Genomic DNA, 12,746 nt, shown 5'->3' on the forward strand with positions numbered 1-12,746 from the left:
CGCACGTTTCATCCTATTCGGGACTCGTCAGCTGGATGTACCTGCATCTCAGAGTTGATGTTCAATCCCCTACTCGAACACAGTACCTTTCGCTCCAAACGCCATTGAGTTATCCACTCAGCTACTGAGTGAACACCAACTCTGAGATACAGGTACGTCCAGCTGACGAGTCTCAAATAGGACGAAACGCGCGTCCTGGATTCCACTGCTAGCCACTATCCATCTTTGCTTACAATGCTTGTAAATTAAAGCTTTATCGAGACAATGCGTACAGTATGCACATATACCAATAAGAGACTGACCAATGCAGTCCTAAACATCTATGGGAAGACTCAACCAAATAATACCAAATGAATCCAATTATAAATAGTTATTATGTCAATGTTTCATATTTATTTTGAATACTGTAAGAGAAACATTAAAAATCTGTATTATTTTACTTGTAATGACGAGATATAAACGACCAAAGATGTAAATAAATAACACATAGTATAAGAATCATATTAAAAATTGTGATTAACAATGTGTTACACCACAATAGAATATCATTAATAACTTATTAGAAAACGTCAAAATCAGATATATTTGGTATAGAAAAGATAAACAAACCAAAATACTAATGACATAACTTCTAAATATCTTCTATGCTGGTGAAATTAATAGTCGTGGATAGATTACAGAGATATTAGCGTTTGGAAATTTTTGATCGTACTTTTATTGATTCACAATATAACTACATTATACATCTTCAAATGGTTATCAAACGAAATGCATGAAATTACTTTAGTTATAAAACACCCAAAGAAAAATGATAGGAAACATTTTATATGGGATATAATTGAAACGATATATACATTTTTAGATAAAACACAACAGTATTCTACCTTTCGATATATATTATTTTATTCGTAAGAAAGGTTAATTAACCAGGAATTTTAAATGGTATGTAATAGACTAATAATATGAACACTGTTTGGAGTAATTTTAAAGAGACTGAACAACTCCTTGGCACTCACTATTTCTCATTGATTCTTTGACTGATATCAGTTGGATTTCGTTCAAATTTATTGTACAAATTAGTAGGTTTATAACTTTGAATTTATGGTCCGACTTTTACTTTATATACATAGCAGTACAAATTATCAATACATCTATTATCGACTATCTTTGGTAGAGTAAAGCTTGAATAATTTATAAGGACCAAATAGCTACTGAATACATGACAGATAATTGCTAGTTCAAGTACACATCAATAATCAGACGTCATAAATTTAACGTTCACTACTAACATATGATAAATATAACACTCTGTATGCTAAAAATACTTCTGATCATGAAGTTACCAGTATAAAATAGACATTTGTTAATAACATAAAAGTTAATTAGTTAAATAAGCAATGAATCCTCAGAAAGCTTGGATTTAGGTATTTATGAATATATATATGAATTCTTTATGCGGAATTCCGGTCTGCACATTATTAATATAGAAAGTTTATTATGATTTCCTTAAAGTTACAAAGTAATTAAATTGACTAATTAGTCTTCGATCCTTCACAAGCAATACACTTTAGCTGAGAGTATGAATTTCTAAAAAACAGCTATGCAATTTTCTTAAATTAAAAACTTAATCTTTTCTGTACAAAACATTGTACTCAAAATATTTTGCCCAGATTATTACGCAATGACAAAATAATGTTTCAGCGTATCAATCGTTTCCTTATTACCATGGCAATTAATTGAGTTTATAAGGTGAAAACTGAATTTTAAATCATTTTTTAACTTTATTTTTTATTCTTTCTTTACACAGTCGATTAATAATCCTCATGAAACTTCACTGAACAGATAAGATATAACTCACTGTTAGTCCTTCTGAGGCCTGGTCTTCATAATTTCTGTAAAATGTGTTTCATCTTCTAGGAATCCTATTTATTCTTAAGCACATAACTTCTCTACAGTGGATTCTCCGATCTAATACATACTTTTCATAAGCAAAGATGGATGGTGGTTAGTAGTGCAGTCAAGGACGCGCGTTTCATCCTATTTGAGACTCGTCAGCTGGATATACCTACATCTCAGAGTTGATGTTCACTCCACTTCTGGAACCCAATGCCATTCGCTTCAAACGCCATCACGTACAAATGCCTCTTAGGATTTGTCAAATATTTTCAGTTTTGGAGACTTTCACATTTATATTACGCATAAATGAACTTTTCAGTTCTGCATAGGTAAAATTCTGATGTATGACTCATCTCGAATCCTAAGAGAAGTGATGTTATTTCAAAGTTTCGAAGCAGAAACACATAAGCCAATGCAAACCTATGTTGTAAAAGTCATCATGGTATTACAAACAATAACGTTCAATTTAATTCTATGTATCTCACTCCAAAAACAACTAAAGAAAAATGAAAGTTTAAGGGATATATATATATATATATATATGATTTATGGTAAGGAATGTGTCGCGTAAGAATAATGTAAAACAAATACCAACACGGGTGTTTAATAACCTAAGCCTAAAAACTGGAATTAATAATCCTACCTACTAGATTAGTTACTTCCTCACATTTGTCTACATGTAAATAATGGTGTGAATTACCTTATCTAAGCATAATCCTTACGAATTTTTTAATGTTTAAATACCAATTATGTTTTTGATTTTATACCCCTTTTATAAATAAGATAAATATCTTTTTATACATACCCCTATTTCTCTACTATACACTTCGTTTATTCCTTCTTCACTATACTCTTCCTTTATCAAATCAGGTTGGATAACATTGGATTGATCCAGTCATGTATGTGTGTATACACATCCAATTGTAGTTCCCTAATCACGCGATGTAAGAAACAAGACCAGTTCATAAACCGATTCAAGTTATACTATTATTCAAAACCTGGAAGCCATGAACAGGAGTTTCGTTGTAGTCTATGACTCCGCAGGGGTGCTCATCCACGACACCGAAGTTAGGAGTTGGATCCGACGTCTCTGACTTCACTTAACTTCTAGATCATCTGATGGTGTTCAAGTCTAACTTTAATCAATTTAAGTTATTGTACGATCACCTTCCGTTGTCTTTAGCGGATAACTGCCACACTTCCAACACGGTTTAGCTCAACTAGTTATGGTTTCTTACTAAAACTCTAGACATTTCCTCTCAAAGCTAATCACTAGTGGACACATGATTGCCAGTATAGGATTGTGGAGATAGTAAGACCAAATGGATGTCCAACGCTTCTAGGTTTTCAGTGGTAGTCTAGTTTAGATCGATTCATGATTTCAATGAAATTTAACAATCTATACAACTCTTTACTGACAATCATTTGTCTTTGTCTTTTCGGTTGGCTAACTTCTGTTTATATTAAAGGAAACTATTGCCCTTTAATATTAAGGTGGACTAATTTTGTTTATTCACATGCAAATCCAGTGGCTAAGATTAGAGTATCATGTCACTAAGGCTTTCTTACTATCATTAAGTAATAAATAATTCACGATTAGAAAATGTGACACCTGATTGGAAAATTATTCTCAGTTCAAAACATTACAGTATTTAAGGTCAACAAGAAAAACGTGTTATAACTCTTGAACAAATGATTATAGTTTATTTCCCTATTTAATCAATGTTCATAGAGTGATACACTTATGGTTAATTGAAAACCATCTATGTTAACATATATATGTATGGTTGTAGCATAAATTGTGACTAATGAGAACCGAAAACAATGTTTAACTAATCTATTCTTGCCTTATTTGATCGATTATCTTAACATGTCGAAAATTCCCATTTTACTATTTAATTTATGATTAATTGTGTAATCCATCGTGACAAATAATTGAATTGCAAATCACTTTGATTGATTTCAGTTTAACATATATGTGTATCTATATAACTGAATATTAGAGTAATGCATTATGCTGATCTAAATAACAACAATACCGTTCCTTACTTATGCCTGTTACCCCCAATGGAGCATAGGCCGCCGACCAGCATTCTCCAACCCACTCTGTCCTAAGCCTTTCTTTCTAGTTCTATCCAGTTGTTATTCATTCTTCTCATGTCTGTCGCTATTTCTCGCCGTAATGTGTTTTTTGGTCTTCCTCTTTTCCTTTGACCTTCAAGATTCCATGGGAGGGCTTGCGTGTGATGAGTGTTTTCCTCAATGTGTGTCCTATCCACTTCCAGCGGTTCTTCCTGATTTCTTCCTCTGTTGGAATCTGGTTTGTTGTCTCCCACAGTACCTTGTTGCTGATAGTGTCTGCTCAACGGATCCGAAGTATCTTGCGTAGACAACTGTCCCAATATATATATTGTCCTAATTATCTAACTGAAGAAAACTTCGAATGTACACATTATTCACTAGCAAACTATGGTCAGTGACTAGATTATAAGAAATTTTTATCATAGTTTAACTATTATCAACCCAGTGTATATGAATGAGATTTATAAAATTGTAGTATTTGTTATATAATGCATGTCATCATGTTCGGTGACTGTTTTCAGTTTGTTTTAATAGAAATAACAAAGTTGGACAATACAATCAAATATATTCAATTGGTAATTTCTTATTTATTATAAAGTTGGCAAATAATATTAATTTTTTAAATAGTTATACAGAAGACAATATCTAATAAGTATGTTAACATTAAAATAATTTTCATGAATTGAAAGTTAGGCATTGGTAAATTTAATAGTTCTATTCTCATCTAAATTTTCAATACTACTAAGAAGTAAGCAATGGGACACATAGTATGTGAATAAGGAAAAAATAAGGATTGAACAAACTGATCGTATGATAAACATAAACACAAACTCACACAAATAAAATATCATGAATATATATATATATGTCATGTAAGTTTATACAATATAAAACAATGTAGACATACAAAAAGCAAGCTGATAGTACTCATATACCTTCCAAATATGTGTGTATATGTTGACTTTTGGATGATCATAGTCCTAGAGAAATCTAATGTAAACCTGTCAAAGTTATTCCATACTCTAACTGGCTAGCATAACTGATTTGAGTATAAACAACATTACACTGTTGCTCAACAAATATATTTATAAATATATATATATTGAGGAACGATGCATAAAGTTTATTGTACAGTTTTGGTAATGGGAAAATTAATTCCCATATAGATTTTTGTAAATATTATTATTACTATTATTATTATTTCTGTAATACACTGATTACAAATTAAAAGGCAAACATTTATTGACATTTGAAGAGAATGCCTATGCGTATACCACAACCAATACAGATTTGGTTTAATTCATTACATTATTATCGTAAAAAAATACAATCACATAATGATTCAACATTATTAATCGATAAATCGGATGAAAAATTTATTGATTATAATCCATTATTAATTGGTGGTATTGAAAATTTATTACTTGAAATGATACCAAAAAATTCTAAATCAATCATTAAAGATGGTGCTAATGAAGTTGCACAATGGATTTGTCAAAATTTAATACTATTATATGATATTAATATAAATGATGATTGTAATAAATTAGATATAACTAATTCATTAAATGTATATAGAAATAATTTACTTAATGATATACAATTAATTACAATTGAATTATTACCAACAATTATTTATGTATATTTTTGTTTATTTAGTAAGTTTGAAAAGATTCAATATTCAATATTATAAATGGGATTATATACAGAATTATAACTATCATTATTTTAAAAAAATGTAAATATTTTTAATTAATTATTAACAAACAATACTAAATAAATTTAAACTTCACCCCATTGCACAAGCAAGTGGCTTTCAGGATTCAGTAGCTGAGTGGATAACGCGATGGCGTTTGAAGCGAAATGTACTGAGTTCGAGTGGTGGAGTGAACATCAACTCTGAGATGCAGGCACATCCAGCTGACGAGTTCTAAATAGGACGAAACGTGCATCCTGAATTCCACTGCTAGCCACTATCCATCTTTGTTTATAATGCTTCTGAATTAAGATTATATCGAGGTAATACATGCAGTATGCACATATCCCAATGAGAGACTGATCAATCGCAGTCCTAAACATTAATGGGAAGATTCAAACAAACAATACTAAGTGAATTTGATATTATTAATTGTTTAAATAATTTTGAATAAATTGAGCATGGGGTAGATTGTTATAAATAATATATCTGTAATGTCACAATGGAGAGAAAAATTAGATTTCCTCACGTTTCGTGACTCAGTGTAAGCTACTTCTTCAGAGTATAAAACTTTATTCTCCGAAGATGAAGCTTACACTGAGTCACAAAACGTCAGAAAATCTAATTTTTCTACTCATTGAGATATTATAAATTGTTTAAATAGTCTTAATTAAACAAAAAAAAGAGAAGAGTATTCATTTATCAATGATAATTTTTTATCCAGGGGATAGATAAACATCAATGAGGTTATTTTTTAAATTAAGCTAATCATGTTTAAAACATTTAGAGAACCTAGTTTTCAACCATATAAATATTATCATATAGTTTCTTGTTCTAGATTTATTATAATAAATTAATTATGTTAGTTACATATTTGATGTATTTTAAAATTGGTGAGAAGTAGGTTACTGTAAAATCAGGGTACAGCTACCAATATTCTTGTATTGTTTTTCTATTTGTTTACATTTAAAGAAACAGAAGGGGGTTATATCTGAAATTCACATGTAGTCTATATTATGGTATGATCAATGGTGTTATTAGAATGAAAACTGGTATAAAAAGAAAACGTTTGATGCAGTTAATCACTCTTAGATGCAATTTTTTAATGAGTATAATTTGTGAATTCTCAAATTACATGAACATAAAACTGGAATTCGTTCCAATATCGTGTATTATGTGCTGATAATTAGTTGTTGTCATCAAATACATAGTTATTATAACAAATATAAAACTTAAGGAAAACGTAAAGTTGGATAATAATTTTTTAAGGTAATTCATTTATCTGTTAAACAGGTTAAATATTAAGCAGTTAAAAGACTAAAGAAAAAAGGTTTTTAGAATTTAAACATACATTTTCAGTAAATAACAAGGTAAACAGATTAATATTGAAAATGAAGATATATGTGTCACAAAAATGAAAATCAGTGATAAACACTCTGTGATAATATGTTAGGATTTTTATGGAGTAAGTAAGGAATATAAAGGACAGCTTGGACGCAACTAGTTTATTTGGACTTCGAAGATAACCTGGTTCTTCTATCCCATATATATGAACAAATAAAAGTCAAAACAACCAGTATAGCAGAAGCCTCTGCATCAATGGGCCTCAACATACACAAGGGACAAACCGATATTCTGAAATACAACATGTAGAGTACCAACCCAATCTCAATGAATGGAAAAGCTCTAGAAGAGGTGGAAAGTTTCAAGTAGCTGATCAACAGTATCATCGATGAAGAAGGAGGATCTGATGCAGACCTAAATGCAAGGATTGGAAAAAAGGTCACGTTCCTACAATCGAAGAACATATGGAAATCAAAACAACTGTCAATCAACATCAAAGTCACAATCTTTAATACTTATGCCAGCACAGTTCTACTTTATGGAGCTGAAACTATTATAATTACAATAAAGTGCTAAATGGTTGCAAAGAAAAAACCTGTTATATTATCATAAACAATATATTTTTTAGTGAAATGATCATACTGTTTGTTGTCAGTGACTATTTTCTTTCTTATTTGTGTTTTACTATATGATAGATTAAGTATGTGAACCACACTGATCTTTTTATCATGATATTTTCTTGAGCAAAATTTTTCAAGCTATATAAAAGATAAGAAATCTCTTTGATAAACTCATTTTAGTCCTAAAATGTTATTAAAATTTGTTTTTTTTTAATAACTTAATAAATGGATCAAAATTTGGACAAGATCATTTTATCACATTTAACAAAAGCTTAGTAACATACAAATTATCCTTAATTAATTTAAATTTTTTTAATGAAAAAGCTATCATACTAAAGAAGGAAATGATTTTATTATTTGATCAAAAATCAATATTAATCAATGTTGTTTTGAAGAGAGAGAGAGAGAGAGTATCAAAAGAGGAACATAATTTGTAATTAAATTGAATTTTTGTAGTAAAATAATAAATACAAACGTTAATCAACTTTAATAGATCTTATACAGATCATTCACTAAATCACTGCACACTATCATTGAAAATTGATGAAAATGAACTAATTCTACGTTCATTGATTAGCGATTACTTACATGTTGTCTAAATCTTCAGTTTATTGTTATGAATGAGAATTTATCAACTTTCTATCAAGTTTACTATTATTTTTTAATCGTTTTTTGTAATAACTATATTATTGTAATAAATTTATTACTATAGAATTGTTTTACTAATCAGCCTTATTTCTAAGCGATGACATTGATTTATCAAATTGTTAACCATAGTCACAAGTTTTATAAGCAAAGATGGATAGTGTCGACCTGTGGAATTCAGGACGCATTGATGAGTCCCAAATAGGACGAAACGCGCGTCCTGGATTCCACTGCTAGCTACTACCCATCGTTGCTTATAAAGCTTGTAACTTCAGGCAATATAGAGGCAGTCTGCACAGGAAGCACATAAGCCAACATAAGACTGATCACTTGCAGTGCTAAATAACAACGAGAAGATACAAGTAAACAATAACAAGTGAATATTAACCATAGTGTTCACAAAGCAATATTGTTCATTAATTAATTAAGTTATTCATAAGATGATATATTTTTATAACTTCCGTTTTTTTATCTTGTTTATTTATTAAAATTATAGAATCTTTTAAAACAGTGACCAGTGGAGTTTAACCAGGTCTGTTGTAAGATAGTAACTCACTAAAGACATTGGTGAATATGTCATTCAATTTCATGGATCGGTTGAAGTTAGATATCAACACCTTCGGATACCGGCCAGCTTAGTGGTCTAGTGGTTAAGCGCTCGCGCGCGAAACTGGTAGGTCCTGGGTTCGAATCTCGTGAGGCGAGATAGTGGATGAACACTGCTGAGGAGTCCCACAATAGGACGAAACGGCCGTCCAGTGCTTCCAGGTTTTCCATGTTGGTCTAGCTTCAATTGATTCATGATCTCAACTATCAAAAATAATTCATTTTCCGAAAAACATCCCTGCAAAATACTGATCTCCAGTTAATGTATTCTCAAAATTAAAATTTCTTATTCCAATTTTCTCTCTTTTTCTTTTTTAAAAGTTTTTTTTGAATCAACAAAATCTTATCAAACCAAATCCCCAATATCAATATCTAATAAACCTGATATAAAATTAAATAAATTATTTAATTTTGATAAATTTCATTCATTATTAAAACAAAATGAAGATATTACTCAAATGTTAAATTATCAATCCAATAATTTATTAAATATAAATAAACAATTAAATATAACAAAATCACAAATAATCAATCAATCAATCAATAAATTATCACCATCATCATCATTCAAATTTGAAAATAATAAAAAATATTCTACTAATATACATAAATTAATAAAACAACAAACAAAATTGAATAATGAACAACAACAAAAAAATAAAAAAAAACAAATCAATGAATTATTGATTAATGAACAAATGAATTTAATCAATATTTTTGAAGTATTTTTATTTACTATTTATCAAATTTATCAAAGAAAAAATTTATTAAAATTATCATTAAATGAAGATAATATAGAAATTTATTTTGAACCAATTAAATTATGTAATCCAAGTATATATTGTGATGAATTATTCAATAAAAATGAAATCAATAAAATGGATTATTTAACAAAATTATATGATCAATTGGTTGTATTAAAACAATCAGATAAGTTGAATAATGAACAAGATTCAAATAGAAAATTAAATGTAAGTTATAGAAGGAATATAGATTTTATTGGGCCTTTATAAGTTGTATTCTATGTTTTTTTCCTTTTATATTCTATTATAAAGTAAGATTTGAAGAATGTTTGCAAAAAAATAATCAATCACTGAGTTCATTTAGATGTCTGGTAAATTTAAAATCAATCGAGAAATCTGAGACAAATATATTATTTTGTTTGAGATCATGAATCGATTGATGTTAGACCACCACTGAAAACATGGAGGCACTGGACGGTTGTTTCGTCCGAAGGTCCTGGTTATAGATCCCGCTAGCGGGATTGTGGGTGCACACTTCTGAGGAGTTCCATAACAAGACGAAATGGCCTTCCAGTGCTTCCAGGGTTTTGATATGTCTAACACCAATCGACTCATCATCTCAATCAAAAACTAATAATCTCCAGGATCCCATACTGAAAAAAAATATTCATAGGAAAAAGAGAAATATAGGTATGGTTTTGATTAAGTTACAGTATTATGAACATACACTAATTGCTAATAACTAGTAATTATCTATCGATATCTTGATTACAATGATTAGTAAAGAGATTGGTGGATACTTTGTAACAAAGATAAAATTTTCATAATCATATATTAACTAACACGAAAATTAGACATTTCCTCAGGATTTTATTTTTAGTACACACCCATATCTGGACAAATTTAGTTTATAATACGGAAAATTAACGATTTTATCTATTCTATTTTGTATGAGAATTTAGAACTATTAACAACAAAATATTGCCGAATCTCATATAGTTAATTGTGTATCTCATGGTATATTTAAGTTACTTAATCATCGGAAAAGGGTATGTCATTGAATTGATATTCAGTGACTGTATCATAGCAAGTTTCAACATCTTTTTAACTAGTAACTACAATCATACCATGAACTGGTATCTGATATTTTGCAGAGATGAAAAGGAATTTATTGACAAAATATGGACTAAAACGGATGAATGACTATGAGCAATATTTATACAAATTCTATCTCACCCCTTTGGGAATTCTATGAAGAAATACTTATTTTATGGTTGATTTATCAGTAGACATGACGGCGTTTATCTTCTATCAGAATAACTAAACCCTTTTAAATAAATTTTTAAGAAAATATAGAATACTTCCAGTCAAATTTTATGCTTTCCCGATCGTTTCAGTTTAAAATATAGACAATAGAAGTAAAATCCTAGTAAGGTATATATTCATGTGAATATGTACGTAGAACACTTTCAAACATACATTTGGATGTGATTTATCATGCATGAAAATATTGAAGCTGGATAGATAATGAGAAAAATGTATACAGCTATATGCAATATAAAACGAAAAAAAATACTAAAACTGTTTAAACTACTGAATTGATTCACATTTTTCTTCAGTATATTATATATTTTACTGCATTTAATCAAACATTGGACAATGTTTATTAACCTTATTTGAATGAAATAAAATAGATCTTACCCATGATAGTAGCTGACACTATAATGATTTTGAAACAAAGCATAATGTAACTAGGAAGTATCATTGCTAAGCTTGGACTTGATAGTTTCAAATAAATTGAGCATTGGGTAGAGTTAATCATAAATATATTTTTTGGTTATATTCCAATAAGTAAAAAAATTGTATTTCTAATGTTCCGTTACTTAATGTAAGCCACTTCTCTAGAGTAAAGAGATAAACGAATTAAACAGTACCAGGGTACCATTTTTGTCTATTTACTCTGAAGAAATGGCTTACGTTAATTTACGAAACGTCAGAAACACAATTTTTCTACTCATTGGGATATGGAAAAAATATATTTATTATAATGTAACTAATTGGAAGAATGTAACAATTTTCCTGTTCATTCAATATGAAACTACATTTTAAGATTTAATTGAATTTTAAACGTGGAAATATATTTTATTGTGGTATCTTGACCAAAACACGGCCAACTTGGAAAAAATCCAAAACCGACCAATTGAAAATATTATATTAGTTTATGAAGCTCTTTTCTACCACTTTGGATTACGTTTATAGATATAGACTTCTCAGGTAAAATAGGTTGGTTGGTTGTAAACCTCAAATTTACTTGGTATAGTTTACTTGAATATTCCCATTCATGTTCATGACTGCAATTCATCAGTCTCTTATTCGCATATGTAAATACTGTGAGGATTGCCTCAATATTGCCTCCAGTTACAAGCATTATAAGCAAAGATGGATAGTGGCTGGCACTTCGCACAAGATGTACATATGCCAATAAGAGACTTATCAATTCCATTCCTAAACATCAGTGGGAGGATTCAAGTGAACAATATCAAGTCAATTTGAACGTCACTCCATCGCACGAGCAAGTGGCTGTCAAGACTCAGTAGCTGAGTAGATAACGCGACGGCGTATGAGGCGGACGTTACTGGGTTCGGGTAGTGGAGTGAACATGAACTCTGAGATGCAGGTACATCTAACTGATGAGTCATAAATAGGATGAGACACACGTTTTGGATTCCACTGCTAGCCACTATCCATCTTTGCTTATAGTTGTAATCCTTGTTTACATAAATTTCATAATGATTGAAAGTTATTCACATTGTATGTATCAGTATTCTTTATTAATTCTCTTCTACTACGTCAACAGATTAGTGTCAATAGGCATTTTATTCTTTCAAGTATGTTAGTTGCTTTCAATTATATTTCTTGTACTTACCTTCCCGCTAATAAAGATTGCAAATTATATTTACTCTGTCTGACATCACGTTGATTTTCTCTCACTCTATTCAAGTCTGGTATGAACTTAAAATTCATACATATTTTTATCATAACGTATATTCGGAAGGGGTTTTGTGGAGATTTAGTATTTTAATAGTTGAAAGCATGAGTCAATGGAAGCTAGAC

General features: G+C 29.7%; 1 protein-coding gene across 1 annotated transcript in view; it reads left to right on the forward strand.

The window, feature by feature from the left end:
- Window positions 1-9,347: 9,347 nt before the first annotated feature.
- Window positions 9,348-12,746, forward strand: part of Smp_156280 (hypothetical protein) — a gene marked incomplete at both ends in the record, with an annotated part of 10,964 nt that continues 7,565 nt past the window's right edge. Inside the window, one exon of the mRNA XM_018799419.1 lies at window positions 9,348-9,860. Within this exon, the coding sequence (XP_018651210.1) occupies window positions 9,348-9,860 (513 nt within the window). The remainder of the gene's footprint in view (window positions 9,861-12,746) is intronic.

The sequence above is a fragment of the Schistosoma mansoni genome, chromosome 3, assembly GCF_000237925.1.
Source record: "Schistosoma mansoni strain Puerto Rico chromosome 3, complete genome".
NCBI lineage: Eukaryota > Metazoa > Platyhelminthes > Trematoda > Strigeidida > Schistosomatidae > Schistosoma > Schistosoma mansoni.